Raw genomic sequence first — 21,385 nt, forward strand, 5'->3', positions numbered from 1 at the left:
ATGGCAACACCTATTATATACACACACATTATGTATGGATATAATATTACTACATAAAATTAGGAGCAGTATTGGAAAAGGGAAATGATATAAGCTGTTGAGCCTTCTCTACTCTTTGACGTTCCTACATGTTTTCTAACTAAACAACAAAACAACACTGTGAGAAATAAAGGAAAATATAAACACATAGATACTATACCGTTGCCTGTGACGGACAGACTGATGTCATAAGGCCCCCTGGGTCTTGGCTTGTCTTCAAGGCTTCTACATCTGAGCAAGAATGCTCCTTTTAACAAGCACCATAAACGCCACCAAACAATGTTATGGACCAGTGTAAAACTTCAGTCAGTGGCTGGACCCCCCGAGCACACAGGACATTTCCCTTTTGTGTTTTGCAAGGAAATCTTTGTTTTGTTATGGGATGTCTGAGTGTTTTAATAGATTTTGTCAGAGCACACAATGTATATTTGCATAGCGGGGGTGCTTTTGTGTTTGTCTAATAGAAAGAAGGATGTTGGGTAAACGAGGCCAAGTGGGTCAAAGGTCGGACCAAGATTGTGCTTTCTAGAAGGAAAATAGAGTAAGGACTTATGTCTGAGGTGTCAGTATAGTTTGTGTGTATGTAGTTTGTGTGAATATCTTCTCTTTTATTCTCTTCTACATATGCATTTTTTCACATCCCATATATCTGTGATCTATAAAAACAAATTGCTCTCACAGATGCTCATTTTTTATAGTACTCTGGAAATCATAACACGTAGCGCTATGGTGTGTGATATTTGGACATGATGTATAGGCTGACAATGTGACTGTGTTATGGATCATATTGTGATAACAGAAAGGCCCTGAGCTCGTATATAATAATCGTGACACATGTAAGCTTTCTTTCATGTAGATTTGGCGACCTGCTGGGTGTGACGGCATGTTGCGTTTTAGAAATTCTTATGTCTCACGGGCAGTTTGGCAGCTGTGGACCATCTATGTCTCAACTTGTGTTTGTTTTCCCTCAGGTGTCAGCCACAGATGAAGACCGAGGTTCCTTTGGCACCATCTCCTACACCCTGGGATCAGCCTCTGGAAGCCCAGTGCCAACACACTTTACCATAGACAAGGAGACTGGTCATCTTTGCACCAGCACAGCTTTGGATAGAGATGAGGGACTGGACAAGTTTGACCTGAGTGTCACTGCAACAGATGGAGTAAGCACAACATATGCCGATAAGTAGTTGCAATTACAGTAAGCTTTACCCTGACAAATTGTAATTTGTTTTTTGATTCTTCTTTAAATGCATTTAATTGCTTTGTTGCAAAGAGCTTAGCTTAGCTTAGCACTATGAAAACATGACAAAGCAGATCAGCAAACACAAAAACTTGTGGTTTTTACTTTTGCAGAGAATCAGCTAATGTCTTGTGCAACAAAATCTTGCATCTTTTTTGCAGTCAAAGGCTAATTAACAGAAATTAGGGTTTTGAAGGAGACTAAGCTGCAGCAAGAGGAGGTCTATTTCAGCTGATTTCATGACCGAACACCATGTCAGCTGCATATGTAATCCTCCTTCTGATCAAAGCTTCAGACAAGAAGGAAATTAAAGATGTGTACAGCTGCATGCAAATAAATCTGATCAAAGAGGCGTTCAGGACAGCATCCTGTCCCTTACTCAGTGTCTTCAAAAAGTCAAGGGGATCTGCATGGCAAAGTAATCAGAGGAAAACAGAAGGGACAAGGTAAAGGAGTAGGAAAACAGATCCATCTAAACAGCCTATTTAAACAGCCTTATATTATAGGATGATACTATTTATGCTAAGTATGATAGCTTGTCTAATCTGACATTTTAACCCAAAAGTCCCATACACATTTAGTCAGTTAACCACAACAGATGCTGATAGAAGGTGCAATAAAGCATTCAGTTGCTTGTGTATATTTGGGTTATATGAAGAAATACATACACAGTCATTGGATGTGTTATCATTAGTTGTCTGAGCAGTGATAGTTTTCTTACGTTCTCGCACTCTCAGTGCAGTACAGCTGGTGTCTTTTCCCTTGTCTCCCTGTTTTTAATGATCTCATAAAACTAAGTCTGCAGATACAGTGTAATGAGCACACATTCTCCTCCTCTCTGACTAACACATACAATGGTTGATTGGCTCCATATTTCAGGGATCTTCACCAGAGAAACTCATCTTTCTGTCTCCTTTTTACAGCTGCTCGTCTTTACAGCGTAACATAAATCTATTGTCATAGTTAAAAAAAAAACAACATGAAAGTCCCGCACTGTCACTTTTCTGCAATGCATCAAAAACAAATTGAATGTTGTCTTTGGGGATATACTGTACAGGAAGGGAGGGGAGGATGTGACACAACTAAAACATACTTTGGCATTCATTTATCTCCATCAAATAGTCAGAAAACATCTGTTAGATCACGACCATGCAGCTGACTTTGCATACTTTACTGATGTTACATTTGATATAAACTAGCATTTTTACATTGTTTTGATTTTTAGGGTGGCCTCAGCTCAGTGGCCCGCGTCAGGGTCTCCGTTGTTGACATCAACGACAACAGACCCACCTTTTATCCAGTCCTGTACGCAGTCAGCCTCAGTACCCACAGTGCACCAGGAACCTCTGTTGTCAAGGTGACTGCCAATGACCCCGATGCTGGAGAAAATGGCAGGGTGACGTACCGCACCGTACCTGGGGGAGGCTCCACATTCTTCACCCTCAACAAGGACACAGGTGTGGGATAGTTTAGTGTGGATATTTTGCTATACAAAGCCAAAACATGGCAAAACAAAAAGAGCTTAGAGGATGCACACATGACATGTCCTTTCTCCTCCACAGGTGTGATTTCACTCTCTCGCTCACTCCATGGCAAAGCTAACACAGTGATCTCCATGGTGATATCTGCTGAGGATGGCGGCGGTCTGACGGCACCGGCCAATGCCAGAGTGAACGTGAGTGTGGTGGGAGGCTCAGTGGCGTCTCCAGTGTTCGAACAGGCGCAGTATTTTTTCACCGTGTCTGAGGATGTTCTCAGGGGGACAGCCGTGGGAGTCGTCCGCGCTGCTTCCAAGACAGGTGATGATGTCAACACTGAAGTATTTCCTCTTTATTGCTTGTCTGCTCTGCCTTTGGTCACAACTGGTATGCTTTTAATACTCCCTATTGTGAACCTGTTTCATGTGACCAACCTGTTTCTATCTTTCTGACAAGTCCCAGGACAGAAATATGCTCTAGGGATACAGAGTGCATGATGGTTTACCTCTCTAATATGCAAGTAACAAAAGCATACACTCCATTAAGAATTCACATCCATCACACAGCATGGGCTTTAGTGAGGACTATTTTTACTGCAGCCAGACCTTTATTTTCTCTCAGTGCTCAGTGATGGAAAAATGCATTTGAATGGGGCCGTAATTCTGAGTGGGAGTCAGAATGATCAGTGGTGAAGTTGATAGATGGACACTTAACTCTGTGCTGTCTGTGCTACTGTAAAAACTCTTGGCCCTCGCCCACTTAAACTGAATTTAACTCTCCTCTCATGGAAGGTTCTTCATTTTCTCCTGACACCTGCTGTTTCTTATTCTATTCAGGGGCCTCCAAGGATATCTTGTATTCCATCTCTTCGGGAGACCCTGATGGTTACTTCACAGTAGACAGTACCTCTGGTACCATTCGGACTGCCCTTCCTCTGGACCACGAGACCTGCTCCAGTCTTGATCTGGAGATCCAGGCACGCTCTGGCTCTCCTCCAGCTTATGGAACCACCCGGGTGCGCATAACAATTTCGGACATCAATGACAATGCCCCCACCTTCCTCCCCTCCTCCTCAGAGTCCCTGCTTTTACCAGAGGTCACCAAAATGGGGACTGTCATTTATCGCATTCAGGCCACTGACAAAGACTCTGGTCATAATGGCCAGCTCAGCTTTGACCTAGTCTCTGCCGGTGCTGCAGGCAGTAGTGGCCAGAGGACATTTGGCGTTGACCGAGGCAGTGGAGAGGTGCGACTGATTGGGAGTTTGTCATATGAAACCGTCCCACGCTATGACCTTCAGGTAGTGGCCAAGGATGGCGGGGCACCTCAGCTTAGCTCCACCTTCATGCTTGTGGTCCACATCCAAGCTCAAGATGCCCAAGGCCCTAACTTTGACACCTTGACCTATCGTGTGGAACTACGAGAAAACACACCTCTCAACACACGTTTCCTACAGGTTCGAGCCCTGAACAGAGAGGCTTCTGGGAATGGTGGAAGCTCCTCATCATCATCTTCCTCCTCTTCTATCTTGTATCGCCTCAGGCCTGATGGTGATGCTGCCGGTTTTGGCATCATGCCAGATAGTGGTTGGCTGTTTGTCCGGAGCTCTCTGGACCGAGAGGTCAAAGATATGTACCTGCTGACCATACTAGCTACGTCGGGTCCAGGTGGGGCAGGGAGGACTGGTAGCGCCACTGTCAGGGTGACAATAACAGATGAGAATGACAACTCGCCACGACTGAGCCAGGAGAGGGTGTTCCTGGCTGTCAGAGAGAATCTGCTGGCAGGGACGGGCTTTGGCAGAGTGTCTGCAACAGACAGAGACGCAGGACTGAATGCTCGCCTCTCCTACAGGCTGCTGCATGCTGACAAGCACTTTCAGATAAACTCACAAACAGGTGAAGATGAACACCATAACCACTACATAACTTACACATGTGGTTTTGGATTAAATAGCAGTAATGTTTTGTAATTATGTTACACTGCAGGGAATAAAGTTACTTCATAAGCTGTGATAATATCAGCATAATTTCCCATGAGGAATGAATGATGTCTCATTCTCAGTTAGATTAACATGGCAATTACTCACTCACTCCCCTTCTAACCCTTTGTGCTTTCTTTGTAGGTGAGATCAGCACTCGCCTGGCCTTGGACAGGGAGCAACAGTCCAGCTATCAGCTTGTTGTGGTTGTACAGGATGGAGGAACGCCTCCTCGCAGTGCCACTGGTACCGCTCATATCACTGTGCTGGACGAAAATGACCACGCCCCTGCTTTCACTCATGCCAGGCCGGACAGGGAGCTAATTCTTCAGGTAGAGAGACCTCCATCTGCTTTCTTAGATAAATATTTTAACATCAGTGAATATCATTTTTGGTGGAAGCTTTGTAGTAAATTGTTTCCACAGCTTAGATTTCAAATGACAACAACAAAATGCTTTGTTACCTTCTTTCCCTAATGATTTCCTCATGCTGCATGATTTCTTCCATAAATATTATAATAAGAACATTTTTTTTATTTTATTATTTTTGAAGGATGTTTAGTCTTATCACTTCATGTATGAGCAACAGTTCAGTTTCTTTTTATATCATATCCTCTGTAGTCCTAGAAAGGAAACAAAAAGAAAATAAAGAACAGGAAAACACAGCATGAAGGCAAGATATTAATGTAAAGAATTCTTCATTGTAGGTGATGGAAGGGCTTCCATCTGGGACAGTGTTAGGTACAGTAACAGCTAAAGACCCAGATGAGGGAGAGAACGGCACCATTTTCTACTCTTTATCAGGTAAGTCTCATAAATCATGGTCCACCTACATTTTCACGCTGTAACATTACAATTAATTACAATGATATCATTGTGATCTGTTAACTTGGAGCTGATGTGTCCTCTTAAGGATCCAGAACAGAACGTTTTTCCATCAACCCCACCAGTGGCGAGATAAGGACCGCTTCCCCTCTGCGGTGGGCGGAACGAGCCGAGTACATCCTTACCGTCACTGCTGCTGACCACGGCACGCCGGGCCTCACCTCCACTTGCCAACTACGGATACAGGTAACATCCACATCCACATCCATCTTTACATCTTTAGGATCTCCTAAACATTCCTACAGCAGCAGGCAATTGGAAACAAAAGCCAGCTCGGGGGACCAAACTGGAAACTGTCACATTACCTCAGTCCTTTAGCATTACTTACTGTAAGTAATGCCCTCATTCTGTGCTCATAGTGAACAGTATAACTGTCAGAGGAATTGAAAAAAGAGGTAAATATGAGAAGGAAAGAAACTGAACCTGTGCCTTTATAAACAAAAGGATCTATCCAATCTAAGTGTGTTTCCGGATCTAAAGGTTAGTCGGGTAACCAGAACCCATGGTGAGAAACCCTGAGCTGCAGGAGGGCGCTGTTAAGTTAATGTTCTGAACTTTCTTTAGAAGGGTCAGTCCTGCATATCAACATACAATATCAGGATTTCAACAGCAGGAAAAGACACGTCCTCCAACAAGGCATTCAGCCAGAGAAGGGTGGTGGTTTGCTTTGACTGTAGAGCTGTGTGTGTTTTTTTGTGTGTGATGTGATTTCACAAAGGAAAAGGATGCTAATTACAGTGGGAGTGCTTGCCTTAGATTTCGCCTGTGCTCTCCTTGTGCGACACTGAGATTAGACAGAGGGGAAACAGGCACCTCGGAATCAAATGCTCCCAGATGAGATTTGATGAGAGCCAGCTGCATCAAATCACAAAGAGTAGAAAGGGAATACGCCACTCTACAGTAGCAGGCAGGGGATACATACACGCAGACACACTTACTGTAATGACACATTCAAAGACTCGCATAAGGGGAACATTTCCAGATAATGATTTTGAGATAACTTTTCACATAGCTGTGTGTAAAATCAGATGTAGGGATATTGTTGTACACCTCAACTACTACAGTACACATGCTAGTTGACCTGTATACAAAAGGCATAGGAGCATACAGTACACTACAGCTGTAACACTAGGGAATGTGCTGTAATGTATTATAAGCAAATTACCCCCAGCCCGAGGTGGAGATATTTTCAGCTTCATCAACTTAATGAAGTTTTATATAAATATATATAACACAAGAAATATGTGTGTTATACAGTTGTGTGTGTTAGCATATGCACACATTAGGTGCATCATTTCCTTCATCTTCGAGGTTCATCTTTATCATCCACATTCACGTTTTACGCAGCTGATCTTGGTAACAAAGGGGGCAATGGTATATGTGTGTTTGTGTGTGTCTGTGCGTGAGTTTATATAATGATGAAACCAGAGCTTGTTAAAATCTGCTTATGTTTGCTGTCTTGAAGACTCTTTGATGTGTCCCAGAACAGCATCATACCTCAAGGCAGTTCACAGTGTCAAAGCCCCCTTTGGCACGTATTTGTTCTCCCATTAGACCAGACTGCGGCATATGGAGGTTGCTGATTGAGCCGCATTATTTGAACTGGATTATTGACAGTTTTCCACACCTCACACTCTTTATTGTGTGGTCACAGATCACACACCTCAACTCTCATGTTGAGGCCAGACTGCCGCAGTGTCAAGATATTTACTGGAAGGATCACACAGAACGTCTTCACGCACATTGAAAATGCCTGTGAGGGTTATTATAATAATAACAACAAAACAGAAACAGACTCCAGCTCAAGGCTACGTTTAGGGATGGTTGGGGTGAGAGCCATGTAGCTGTACTGTCTGCAGAATATCAAAAGAAATGAGATCCAGTAACATACAAGGCACAGTACTGGCCTTTTCTCTTTTATTGAAATAAAATATCTAAAATTTTTCCCACACGTTTTCTTCATTTTTTTGGGACGGGTCCATTGACGATTATAGAAAAGAATTTTAGTATGATTCCAATCTGAATCCTCAGTTAAAACAAATACACAGAAAATGAGTTCTGGTTTCCTTTCTTGCAGGTTCTCAGCTCCTCCAGGTCCGCCCCAAAACCCAATGTGCTCTCTATGACCTTGAACACAGTGGAAGGGGCGGCCCCAGGCTCCATCATTGGTTCAGTCCGTCCCCCTGACCAGCGTGAATCTGCTGCACTGGAAGGCCAGGTGACCTACCTGGTAGTGGGAGGGACAGATCGGGATGGGACTTTCATGGTGGACCGTTTAAAGGGCGACGTGTACCTGGTGCGCGAGCTGGACTATGAGAAGGGGTCGAAGTACACACTGCACATTGAAGTGTCCGACTTCTCCCAGGCATTTCCCAGCAGCCACCTGGTGAAACTGGACATCAATGTGCAGGACAGCAATGACCACACCCCCCAGTTCACAGAAGACCCTGTTACTATTGTGATCCCAGAGAACATAGAGCCAGGAGCCTCCATATATACATTCCAGGCTGTGGATCAGGTAGGAAAGAAATAATTCTTTACCAAAAACTGCAAACCAATTTATCTCCACTCCTTATTTTATTGACCTGTTTATTGATGGTTTTTGATAGGACGGCAGTGGACCCAACAGTGAGCTACATTACTCCATTGAACACTACTGGCCTGACATCCCTGACCTTCTGATCCTCGACACCTCCAGTGGAGTCCTGACCCTGGGGCAGAAGTTAGATCGTGAGTCCACGCCCTCCCTCTTCCTTGTGGTGCGAGCCACAGACCAGGCTGTGGATCCATCTCAGAGGCGGTGGGGTTCAGTCACTGCTCGAGTGTTTGTGACAGATGAAAATGACAACGCTCCGGTCTTTAGCTCTCCGTCTGCAGTCAGCGTGATGGAGGATCAGCCTGTAGGGTGAGTGCGTGCCTGTTTTGGGTACACATTTTAGGTATGCAACAAATGAGTTCATGTACTTTCAAGTGGCCATGTTTGCTGACATCATCTTCTGGTGTTTTTATTGACAGTTTTGTGATCTTGTATGTGATGGCTCGAGATGAAGATGAAGGAGAAAATGGCAGAGTATTGTATAGAATCCAGGGCGGCAACAGTGCTGGTCGCTTCAGTCTGAACCCCAACACTGGTAAGCTTAATTTTATGGTGAGACATACAGTACTAGCTAAAAATATCACAATGCTAAAATGATATATCATGAGACAGGGGAACTTTCCATAAATATCCAATTTACACTCCATCAAATTGGATAATTAGTGTGAAATCCACCACATAATTTCCTGTGTTTACAATCTTGAATGATTTAACATAGCTGGACGAAGTATGTGGCCTTTTTCTGTGGGATTTCATGATTGATAGATAATCAGAATCCCACCAGTGGAAGCTGCCTGAGTGAACAAAACTTTCCAGAAGATCATAATTACACACTGAAGTGCTGTGTCTACAGGGACTCAACTGCTTTAACACGTGAAAGCTTTCTTTATTAGAGGATCTTTCAATGCCTTGGAGCAATATTTCACTTCTTGGATAATGCTTCTCTTCTTGATGGATTCCTTCATGGGAACTAACCTTTATTTGGGCTAGGGATGTGGACAGCCCTTGATATCTTATGTCTGTGTGTAATCTCTTCATCGTTGGAGCTGGGTGGTGTAGGCGTGCTCGGGCCCTGGCTGGGATGGGATTAAGAGCCATAGGACAGATATTTAATGCAACTTCCAGATGGAAGAAAGTCTTTACGTCATTACTGTCAAGTGTCAGGCGCATTAACAAGAGCTGATTTCACTTCTGGTTTGTTTGTCAGACTGTGTAGTGTTAAGCTGGTGTGCTTAATAGTAGCTGTAATAGCAGATTAACGGCGAAGGCATTAACCAAACTGCCCAGCTAATGTGGGGGGTATCATTAGACTGATTACTGCCTATAAATTACATGTCTGGTCTGCCAGTTTTCTGTTATTTCACATTACTGCTAGTTTTATAAGCCACTTGAAAGCCAGTGTTTCCATTAAAGGCATTTATGTATTTTCTATTAACCTCAAAAGTAGATTTTATGAAGTTTCCTGTTATACTTCATATATATATATATCCTAGTTTGGTGCAAATGTCCAATACCACTTGGGGTGGTGGTAGTGGTGGGAAGTACAGATTAGTAAATTTACTCATGTCATACATACATACATTACAATTCATGGATATATATGCCATATGTCCATATGCCATATATGAAGATGTAAAAAGGTATATGTATTGTATGGTTAATATTATATACTTTATTTGCTGGAGAGAACAGTAGCTGAAATAGGGAAGCCAGCAAGACCTTGCAGAAATATCAGCACCTCAGCCTCAAAATAACACGATGTGTGTTTGGCATGCTGTGGTATTTATAAATTACACACGTCTCTCAGGTTCTGCACGTCAGCTAAACCTGTACACACACATTTCACATTTCCTCTCACTTTGGCTGACCCTCCTTGTAGTCAGGGTGATGACAGAGCTGCGGGATGCAGACATAAAAGGTAGGCCAGTAACTGAAGCCAGAGTCTGTGCAGTGGAGGTCTGCTTCACAGTCCCTATGTGAACTGGCATAATTTACATAAAATACACATATACGGATGCCAGCTCAAGCCTTACACATTTTCTAAATGCACAGAGATGCTGTAGTGTTTGATGGAGAAAGCGAAGGTCATGTTAACTGATTTCACACTGCACATGCATAGATCTACATTAGAATGAATAACTGGCATGATCTAACTGTGGTCTTTGTGCTCTTACTGTGGAAAATCTCATAAAGGAAAGCTGTAGAGCTTTTTGTTTTTACTGGTCCTCAAGGCTTACAAAATTGCCTCTCAGGTACACAAAATAACATATACCCAAATATCTAAAAACACAAACACGGCCGCACAGAAGTTAAGACAAAGAAATTACCTTAATCACTTTTTACTGTGTGTTTTTCTAGGTTCTCTCTCTATCTTAAAAGCCTTAGACCGCGAGGAGCAAGAAGTTTTCAATCTCACAATTGTAGCAGAGGATCATGGGATACCTCAGCTGTCCACCTCCCAGGTGCTGTGTGTGCAGGTGATCGATGTAAACGATGAGGCTCCAGTATTCCAGCGAGCAGAGTTTGAGGCTCAAGTGATGGAAAACCAAGGACCAGGAACCACAGTGCTGACAGTGACAGCCACAGACCGGGACCAAGGTACTCACCGGATGTTTTAAGGGTCTTCTATTTCAGGGTCAACAAAATATTCATATGTTTTGCACAGTTTGTAAGCCTGATTATTCGACAAATATATAATGATCTTAAGCTTGCATCAGGACACAAGAGGTTCTAAATTTCAGTGCAGAAAGAATGAGTAGAAACATGGAGCTAAAAAGTGAGTTAACAATAGAGGGACATAAATGGTTTCAAGAAACCAGATCTCTTTAAACCAAACCACAAGCACATGCTAATGAAAATGTGTGGTTACAATCACTCTTCAGAGCCCTTATAGTTCTGTATCTTTCATTAAGAATTGCTACCAGCACTACGTGGCTTTGGATTAATTAATACTGCTGCCTGTAGGCTGTTTTATAGGTTTCTCTGCCTTTTATTTATATTTTTATTTGTTTCTCTGCAGGTTCAAATGGGCATATAACATATGGTGGTGTGACAGAGGAAGGCTTCATAATCAACCCTGTTACAGGAGTCATCACCACTACCAGGGAGCTGGACACAGAGATACAAAATCACTACACACTCACTGGTACTAAAATATGTGCATCCTGTATATTACAAATCCACCTCAAGTACACCAGTTTAAAGTTTTATATGGAATTCCTCACCCTAATAATTTCCATGTTCTTTCCAGTGTATGCCAGAGATGGAGGGCTACCTCCTAACTTTGCAAAGGCTGTAGTGCGTGTGGAGGTGCAGGATGTCAATGACAATCCTCCGGTCTTTGCAAAGCCGTGGTATGCGCTGGAGGTGCCAGAGAACCAGACCCCAGTGGAGCTGTGCTTCCTCAAGGCCATAGACCCTGACTCTGGTCCTGGTGGAGAGCTGGAGTACAGAATCACTGGTAAGAAACAGCATTGTGTGTCTAACCCCAAGGATTTTATTAGAGTCGATATAAAGAGTGATTTAGTTCACCACAATTGCTGTAATTACCGTTTCAGGGTGTGTCTACAGTGAAATTAACAATATCCTAGGACAAATATAGCATTTTTGTCATTTTTGGTGTTTTTCAGCCTGAAAGTGCTCGAGTATGGATTTAGAGATTGTTGACAGGTCATAACAATTGACACCTGGAAGCAGTTTTCATTCCTCTTTTATTGTTTCCATAACATCTGCACAAGCTCTCTCTTGACATTGCTTTATCAAATGCAGTATATAACGTCTCTTTGGAGCACATTTAGACTGAAGTGCAGGGCTGGCACAGATGTCCTTTGGGTTTATATGTTTTTTTTTCTTTGCTTCCTACAGCAGGAGACCCTGATGGAGATTTCCAACTCCACACCAGCACAGGAGCCCTGTCAACCTCTCGCATGCTTGACAGGGAGAAAAGGGCACAATATACTCTGGAGGTGGTGGCCACAGACCGTGGCAGCCCCGCTCTCAGCGCTACTGTCACGGTGGAAGTTGCAGTGCTAGACGTTAATGACAACAGTCCTGTCTTCAGTAAAAACAGCTACTCAGTGGAAGTGTCAGAGGATGCTGCTGAGGGATATCAAATCTTGGAGGCATGTAAAATTGGATATTAGGATGAACAGAGATACGTGATATATGCTTATGTTTAACACTTTTTTCACATTTTCCAGGTCTCAGCAACAGATGCTGATGATGGCCTAAATGGGAGAGTTCTGTATTTCCTCAGCCAAGAGGCACATGGAGCGTTTACTGTGGATGAAAACACCGGCCGTATCACCACGTCTGCCTCTCTAGACCGAGAAAAATGGGCATCGTACAGCTTCCAGGTGTTTGCTGTCGACCTTTCACCTGCTGCACCCAGGAACACCTCTGCTCAGGTAAATGAGGAGTCACATGTTAATGATTGTCATTTTAGAAATTCTTTTTTTACTCAGTCTACATGACCTGTACTTTATAGGTGACAGTCAACATCCTGGATGTCAATGACAACACTCCATTCTTCATCCAAGACCCGTTTATCATTGAAGTGTCCAGCAGGCGTTCCCAGCGGGTTTTAGCCACCATGAAGGCTGAGGATAAAGATTTTGGAGCCAATGGTTCTGTGTTCTATCGTTTTGCTGCCCCAGTGAGAGGCTTCAGCATTAACTCCCTGACCGGAGAGATCAGGGCCACTGAGCCACTAGGAGATCTGACCCAAGCTCAGAGGACTCTCATAGTGGAGGCCATGGACCAAGGTAGTCCAGCTCAGTCTGCACAAGGAGTGGTGGTGATTTATGTGAAGGAAGTGGGGTACAATGGCATTCGATTCTCAAGGAATGCAAGAGATGTCAGCTTACAGGAGAATGCTGCAAAAGGTTAGACAGCCTTTTTAGGAATTAGAACAACTTTGTTAGTTATTTTGTTTCTGTAAAATATTAGTTAAATCATCTGCTGTTTTTCTGCCCTGCTTCAGGCACAGCTGTGGCTCAGGCTCAAGCTCAACATCCAGATGGCACACGGGCAGGTATCAGCTATAGCCTCTTTAGTGGAAACAGAAAGCAGGCCTTCAGCATCAACACCTCAACAGGTGAAACTCATTAAAAACAGAATACATCGTAGAAAATGGATGCAATTTGGATTTTGATCACTAATCACATACTTTTTGTGTGCATCCTGCAGGAGAAATCTTAGTGCAGAGCTCCAGGGGACTTGACTTTGAAGACACCCCAAGACTCCGTCTAGTTGTGAAGGCTGCGACTGTGTCCTCCACATCTTTTATGGCTATTAACTTGATCTTACAGGATGTCAATGACAACCTCCCTCGATTTCAACTGCAAAACTATGTGGCCTACATGAAGGAAGCACAAGGATATGAAATGCCAATCATACAGGTTCACAAGAATTCAAAGCCATAGAGGTAATAGGTCTACAAGAATTCTGCAGCTAATATGTTAACACTATTCTTTTTTCCCCAGGTGGTTGCGGAGGATGTGGATCAGGGCCAGAATGGTCAGGTGACCTACTCTATCCAGTCATCAAGCATGAGCGGCCTGTTCAAGATTGACCCTGTGACAGGAAGCATCACCACAGCAGCCATCATGGACCGTGAAATCTTTACCCAGACCAAGTGAGCACATATCTGATCGTGTATAAACATCCATAAGAATCATTTCATGGTCATATTTGAGAATGGATATATATATATGTTTCTGCAATATGGTGAAGACTGTTTGGATAACCCTTATTCTGCCACCCACAGGCTCGTAGTCACAGCAACAGACAGAGGAAGTCCACGGTTGGCTGGTTCAGCCACACTCACAGTGATTATTGTTGACCAGAATGACAACAGTCCCACTATTCCTGTGCCCCAGGAAATTCGCATCCCAGAGAGTAAGTATTTTAATTTAAAGGAATGGTTGGACTTATATGTGACCATGTGATGTGTGCATGGGAATGATGAGTGTAACAAACATTCTTATGTTCTCCATCTTTCTCTCAGACACTTTGATAGGCACAGAGATCACTCTTGTGACAGGCAACGATGTGGACTCCAGCCCTGCCCTGTCCTACTCCTTGCAGCTGGACCCAACAGCCTTAGGAAAGTTTAGTATTCACCGTTTCAGTGGGGGCGTATCACTCACTGCCCCCCTGGATTTTGAGGACAAACCATGGTACACCCTGACCGTCAGAGCCACAGACAGCCAGCACCAAACTGAGGCTAACATTACCATACTGGTGGAGGACATTAATGACAACGCACCTGCATTCACCAGCGACCTTTATCAGGTAGGTGATAGACAGCAGGTGAAGAGTATGGGGTTTTATTACTTGTTTATTCTCAGAAAGACATACATGCACCTTTAAAAACAGCTCATTCTTATTCTTTGCACAAAATCCATGCATAAACTCTGGATGCATTCACACCTAATAAAGTTTAATTGCAGAATAAAATGACTTCAGACACTACAGCAGACAACTTCAATCTCCAGCAGACAAATCTGCACTGGTAGAAATGACACACTGTAAATAGAACACATGTACATTCCCACTTGCACACAGTGGGGGTGATAAAAGTTAACTGTCTAATATTGACTGGGGAAATATTGGAGAGATGAGCCTGTATAATATTTACTACTGTGTCTCAGGAAATGACCTCAGCATTACCACATAGTGTGGAAAAACAGGAAAAACATTATGAAAGTTTTCTTTCCCCCTCTGTGAGTGTGGTGTGTGTTGTTGTGCCTGTGCATCTGTGTCTTTCGCTCAAATGTTATTAATGTTTTTGCACTCCAGATTACCCTGCCTGAGCACACACCACCAGGAAGTGCAGTCATCACAGTAACAGCAGCTGACAAGGACTCTGGAGAGAATGGAAGGATCACCTACAGAGTATTGTCCTCAACCCAGGAGGGTTTCTACATTGACCCAACCAATGGTGGATAACCATGACTTTCATCCCTTTATCATTAACATAATATTTTTCAGAATGGTGGTTAAATCTCATTGCTTTTCTTATCCAGGAACGCTCTTCATCAATCACAGAGCTGAGTTTGACCCTGAACGTCCATCGGTCAGTATTGTCATTGAAGCTCGGGATGGAGGCTTGCCTCCACTCTCCTCTCTTACTACAGTCCAGGTTCAAATCTCTGATGTCAATGACAATGCTCCTGTGTTTCACCAATCAGAGTACAGGTCAGTCTGTGTTCCTTTTCATTAGGTTTTTCTTGGGTATAACCACTGCAGCTGTCCCTTCATATTTAATGTTCTATTTGCAGAGCTACTGTTTCTGAAGACACCATCCTAGGATCGACTGTTCTGACTTTTGAGGCCTTCGACAGTGATCTCTCTCGGGAAAACTGTGGGTTTGACTTTGCTATCGCAAATGGAAATGAAGGAAATGCTTTCCAAATCGAAAGCAGTGTGCGCTACCTAGAGGGACGGGGCTTTCAGACAGTTGGTACGCTACTGTTGGCAGAGGAGCTCGACTTTGAAACCAAGCAGCTTTATAACCTCACTGTGGTGGTGTCAGACCGTGGCGTTCCCCAGAGGAGTTCCAGTGTTGCTGCAGTCATAACTATCAGTGATGTGAATGATAACCCTCCAGTGTTTGGCAGAGCGGAGTACGCTGTGTCACTGAGTGAGGGAGCTGCCGCAGGGACTGAGGTCATACGCTTGACTGCTACAGGTGGCCAAAAACTTCTGTCTCTAACCAAAAATATTCTCTCCTTCTTCTATATTACCTAACTCATTATGCTTTATTTTCTGTTGCCAGACCTAGACTCGACACCTAATGCTGAAGTCCAGTATACTATCAGCTCAGGTGATGAGGTGAACTTATTTACCATGGACCAGTGGACTGGAGCATTGCGTCTTCAGCGAGCCCTTGATCGTGAGCACCAGTCTACACATGTCGTCATCGTTCAGGCTACAGATGGACAGGGTCACTTTGCACTTGCTCCAGTTGTTGTTGAAGTCAAAGATGTCAACGACAACCATCCATTCTTCCCTGTGGAAGTCCTGACAGCTAGTATCAGAGAAAACCAGCCAGCAAACTCAGGTGTGACAGTTCTACATGCCATAGACCATGACACAGGAGTGTTTGGCCACCTTAAGTATTACATGGTGGAGAGAACCGGTGCAGGAAAAGACAGCTTTATCGTGGACCAGAGTTCAGGAGAAATCAGAAGCAGAATTCCCTTTGACTTTGAGAAGGTCAACTCCTTTAATTTTGTAGCAGTTGCAGTAGATTCAGGCAACCATTCAGCTACTGTGACAGTACAGGTGTTTGTCACAGGTGAGGATGAGTATGATCCAGTCTTCACATCTTCTGATTTTACATTTGAAGTCCCAGAAGGTGCCAAGAAAGGGCAGAGTATCGGTCACGTCCAAGCCACGGATGAGGATGGAGGGGTGGATGGCATTGTTCTGTATTCTCCTATCTCCAGCTCTCCATATTTTGATGTCAATAAAACCACTGGAGTGATTTATCTCAAGCTGGATAGTTCTGGTACTGGTAGTAGCAGCGGGTCAGGCCGGACTAAACGGGAAACCAGAGTGATTACCCTGGATGTGAAAGCTCACAGTCCTCTAGATAGTTCTCGCACCACTACAGCCCAGATCTCCATTGACGTCACAAACACCAACTTTGGCCTGGCTGCTGATGTCAACATCCTGCTAATTAGCATTATTGCAGTGTCTCTTGGCTTTATCATATTGCTTGTTGTTATGGCTGTTGTGGTGTTCCTGGTCAAGTCACGCAGGAGGAAGAAGGGCCAGGATACAGGAAACAGAACCGTTGCATCAGGAACTGCCCTGCAAAAACTGGACGAATGCAACTCAGGTGCAGGAGGAGAAAGGATCTACCACCAGGCCCTGCCAGGCTATGCTGGAGATCAGGGTGGGGCTGGTGGTGGTCCCTACACACGTGGGGGATCTTTGGATCCCTCACACTCCAGTGGAAGAGGATCAGCAGAGGCAGCAGAGGATGATGAGATCAGGATGATAAACGAGTATCCCCGCGTTGCCTCCATCACCTCGTCCATGCAGGAGCACATCTCTGCCAGAGGACCAGACTCTGGAATCCAGCAGGATGCTGACCAGCTCTCTGATATCTCATGTGAGCCTGCAGCTATGGAGGGCAGCACCTGGTTCAAAGGAAAGAAACTGGGAGGCAGTCTCAGCGGGACCTTGCTCTCTGGCCAGCTCCCAGTTTATAGGGACGAGGGAGGTGGTTACCTGGGAGTAGGCCGCGGTCTCAACATTTCCCTCCCCAAGGATTATGCCTTCCCTGAGGATGGTAAACCTTCAGTGGATGGCTCCCTCACGGCTATTGTTGCCAGTGATGAGGAGCTCCGTGGAAGCTATAACTGGGATTATCTGCTCAACTGGTGCCCTCAGTTCCAACCTCTTGCTAATGTCTTCACAGAGATTGCAAGGCTGAAAGATGAAACTGCTCAGCAGAGTCAGAACCCACGCCAGCCCTTCCAGCCCAAGCCTAAAATGGATCCCAAACCTAGAATTGACCCTCCACCACTAATCACATCAGTGGCCCACCCAGGGGCCATGTCAGTTCCCCCTAAAGTCCCTATAATTGGGCGGACTTTCCCTCATTTGGCCTCACTCCGTAGATCCCCGATCAGCCACGAGGGATCCATTTCATCAGCAGCAATGTCACCAAGCTTCTCCCCTTCTCTGTCACCTTTAGCAGCTCGATCTCCAGCTGTTTCTCCATTTGGGGTCAACCAAGGGCCCTCAGCATCCATGATCAGCACAAGGGAACCCTCACTGGACCAGAGCCCTGATCATGAAATGAGAATATAATTGACTGATCACTATAAAGAAGAACTTTATGACAGACAGCAATATATGACCTTCCTGGCGGTTCTTCTTTTGCATGGAACAAAAGAAAGCAAGTGGTGGAATCAGCTGTACTGTCATTCTTTGAAACCTTTCATTATGAGAATGAAGGTTTCACAAAAGCCCAGATAGACATTTGACCATATGATGCATGGGCAATAAACATGATTGCCCACTCAATTGATTGGCAGCATTGCAGTGAAACAACGAAGTGGAACATGTACCTGGTTTGACAGGACCAGTACCGACCTCCCATTTTCACAGTGACGCAGGTCTCCATGAACTCATCAGGGTTAAAGGGGCAAACTGACCTCTTCATGGGAATGTGCACTTACCATGCCCTGCAGTGGGAGATCCCTTAGTGTGTAGATAGATAAATGTGTAGTTTTCATGTTACCTCGCTGGCTGGCCAGAGAGCTAAGGACCTTGTTCCTCTCTTTGTGTCTGTGGACATTTTTACACTCCAGTATTAGTGGCTGCTTTTGAAATGGCCTCTGGACATGTCTGTGAACCCTGTGGACTGTGTGAGTTCACATAGACACTGAGTCACTGAATTGCCAATGCATTACACAGTGAAAGCGGTGGAGATTATTGTTTTCAACCTAGTCAGATGACACTTTTTTTTAATTTTACTTTTATTTTTATATTTTTATATAAATTTATGATTTCAGAATCATTATCCCACATTGAGAGGTTATTGTTTTGTGTATTTGCATATATGTATATTTGTGCGTGTATGGTGCCGGCTCTGTACTGTACGTGTCTCCTAGGGTTTTAGAAACTCTTGTGACAATTTTGTTGTGAGTGAGTGAGAGACGTTTGTGTTTTTAACCTTATTTATATGAAAAGAGGAGTTGGACAATAGGAAATCAAGCGCAGCTCACTTCATGCTGTGTTGTAACCTTAAGATTTTTTCTTTTTTTTTCTTTTTTGTCAAATTGTTGATCATCCCAAATCAAAAACAGCAAATGGATGAAAATCTGTATTCAATCCAAATAGCGGCAGTTCAGCACTCTGTTGTGGCGTGTGCCAGATGCACAACAGCGCATTCCCTTTGTTATTCAGGGATAATTCAATTTGCTGATCACCTCTGTGTCTTCAAAAGAAAGTGCTTCCCAAAGTCACTGACATCTAACTTAAATGCATTTTACTGTGAAGTCGTTCATCTCAGCACAATGGAAATAACATGCAATGACCAGGCTGAGGAAAGTGGCAAAACATGGACAAATGTAGCACATGAGCCAGACAAATGGGAACCAAATGCCTGAATGCATGAGCCCTGATGAATGTACAAGGATTTAGCAAACAGTGCAGCATTTATGTTCCGTGTTGACTCTGTGCATTATATTTCTGTGATGATGAGGTGTTTCCATATGTTTAACTCATTTGCACCTACTTTCTTTTCTCTCATTGTTCAGAATAATTTAAGTAGCCAAACAGATGTAAGACTGTCCTTGTCATTATTTTGATGTATATTGATCATTCTGGCCTGCTTTTAATTCTTTTGGGGTTACTTGCAGTGATTAGATGTCTTCTTGTTTTCAAGAAAAGGCTTCTACCTCTGTTCTGCAAGACCCGACATATCACCTCATGCAAAGCTGGCACCAGTTCAGCTGAAAGCGACTCATGCTATGAGCCTAAACTCCAGCACGACGGGCTCTTGACTCAACAGTTCTGTGTCGGAAGAGAACCTCAATTTGGAGTTCAGTTTGAGATACTGCCCATGACTGATCAGAGGAGCGATGGCAAAAAAAAAACAAGCTATACATGTATTTAAAGCAAATAATAAATTCCTACTGATCCCTTTTGACAAACTGGAGTCAGTCTTTCTCAACCTTTCTTTCAGAATTCAGGTCAAATAAGTGAGAAGTACAATTACAGTTTAACCATGTTACGGTGAGTAGTAGTAACTTTGAAGAAGCTGGGGTTATATTCAGTCATTTATGCAAAAGCTACAACAAAAAAAACACAGAAAAAAATGAACAGAGCCCCTTATTAAGTTGATGCAGCCTTATTTATAAATCCAGAAAAGTCCTTTTGAGTCCAAGTGAACATTTTGTGCAGTTTTATCACACACACGCACAGAAACTTGAGCTGCAGGCAGTGCTTCAAGCTGCTATAAAAGCATGTGATACATATGAATTATTGCAAAATGCATACGGAGCATGCACATGTTTGGATAGCTGGTGGAGATTTCTGCCTCATTTGGTCATGAGACACACAGCTTGAAGTGTTTGTCTGTTATTGTTATGTATAGAAGATGATGGATTTTGACAAGGAGCAAGAAAAGAACCAGAGACAGGAGCTCCTGCAGCATAGAGTGAGAGATGCAAGATGTCTTGTAAAATGAGAGGGAGGTGATGTATTGCACAAATAATCATACATTTGGAGTCAGTTGATGATCAATAGCACAATTAGGTGTTAACATATAAATACATTTTTTGCCCATATTGTACAAACAAGTGCATCTCAGTGGGATAATTCACAATAAAAACACAATACCTAAAAGGGAAGAAAAGGTTGCTCCACATACTTTCACGTTCACCTCCACACACACACACAGCTGTGTTTACAGCCTGCTGTCCCAGAACTGCTCTTACAGCCTACTCCCTCACTAACCCCACACAACGTCAAATAATCACACGCACACATGTGCTCAGATACTACTACACAGTGACACACATGGCCCACAACAAATCTCCCCAGCTGATACTGGCCTGAGTCCAGCTCCTGCAGGCACATACTTGGCAGGTTTTTTTAGTTGCAAAATCTGGGAGAAATCTGTCTGGAGCACAAGTCTATCCCCTGGAAAAGATGTAAGCCAAAAATCAAATCCTTGGTACGGTATGATAATCGTGTCTGCGTTTTGTTATAAAGCATTGTAATGATCTGTGAGACAGTGGTGATACTAGCAAGGCACAATAAAATAGGTTCCATTCATCCTTTTATGACTAATAGGTATCTAAAGAAACTCTTAAGAAAGAAAGTCTGAAATTAAAAACAGCAATTTAAGACTTTTGTCATATATTATGACAAATTTATATGTTAAATTTTGGGGTATTTCTGTTTTGGTTTATTGAAAAATGGACTGCTGAATTCAAACATGACAGAGATCCTGGAAGATGGTACCGCCCTGGAAGATCCTTATTGTCATCCCGCAGTAGACCACATACATGATCATGATAGAGCTGATCCAAATCCAAATGGAAAGGTCTACACAGTTATCCATGACAAGCACTGAGTAGCTAAAGCGTCAGTTTGATGAGTGTTGAAACCCTTACGGCCTGCTGAGAAACTGATTTA

At 43.5% G+C, this 21,385-nt stretch overlaps 1 protein-coding gene across 1 annotated transcript in view; it reads left to right on the plus strand.

Annotated features, from left to right (window-relative positions):
• Window positions 1-19,892, plus strand: part of dchs1b (dachsous cadherin-related 1b) — a 70,959-nt gene extending 51,067 nt beyond the window's left edge. Inside the window, exons 5-29 of the mRNA XM_028421926.1 lie at window positions 1,011-1,199; window positions 2,505-2,736; window positions 2,842-3,078; window positions 3,594-4,655; window positions 4,883-5,070; window positions 5,445-5,541; window positions 5,651-5,808; window positions 7,700-8,140; window positions 8,232-8,527; window positions 8,638-8,753; window positions 10,577-10,816; window positions 11,238-11,363; window positions 11,469-11,678; window positions 12,083-12,339; window positions 12,418-12,624; window positions 12,705-13,101; window positions 13,200-13,313; window positions 13,406-13,617; window positions 13,702-13,853; window positions 13,986-14,116; window positions 14,226-14,512; window positions 15,020-15,161; window positions 15,247-15,418; window positions 15,502-15,911; window positions 15,999-19,892. Of these exons, the coding sequence (XP_028277727.1) occupies window positions 1,011-1,199; window positions 2,505-2,736; window positions 2,842-3,078; window positions 3,594-4,655; window positions 4,883-5,070; window positions 5,445-5,541; window positions 5,651-5,808; window positions 7,700-8,140; window positions 8,232-8,527; window positions 8,638-8,753; window positions 10,577-10,816; window positions 11,238-11,363; window positions 11,469-11,678; window positions 12,083-12,339; window positions 12,418-12,624; window positions 12,705-13,101; window positions 13,200-13,313; window positions 13,406-13,617; window positions 13,702-13,853; window positions 13,986-14,116; window positions 14,226-14,512; window positions 15,020-15,161; window positions 15,247-15,418; window positions 15,502-15,911; window positions 15,999-18,046 (8,121 nt within the window). The 3' untranslated portion in view covers window positions 18,047-19,892. The remainder of the gene's footprint in view (window positions 1-1,010; window positions 1,200-2,504; window positions 2,737-2,841; window positions 3,079-3,593; window positions 4,656-4,882; window positions 5,071-5,444; window positions 5,542-5,650; window positions 5,809-7,699; window positions 8,141-8,231; window positions 8,528-8,637; window positions 8,754-10,576; window positions 10,817-11,237; window positions 11,364-11,468; window positions 11,679-12,082; window positions 12,340-12,417; window positions 12,625-12,704; window positions 13,102-13,199; window positions 13,314-13,405; window positions 13,618-13,701; window positions 13,854-13,985; window positions 14,117-14,225; window positions 14,513-15,019; window positions 15,162-15,246; window positions 15,419-15,501; window positions 15,912-15,998) is intronic.
• The last annotated feature ends 1,493 nt before the right edge of the window (window positions 19,893-21,385 follow it).

Source organism: Parambassis ranga, chromosome 14, assembly GCF_900634625.1.
Source record: "Parambassis ranga chromosome 14, fParRan2.1, whole genome shotgun sequence".
In the NCBI taxonomy this organism is placed as follows: Eukaryota; Metazoa; Chordata; class Actinopteri; family Ambassidae; genus Parambassis; species Parambassis ranga.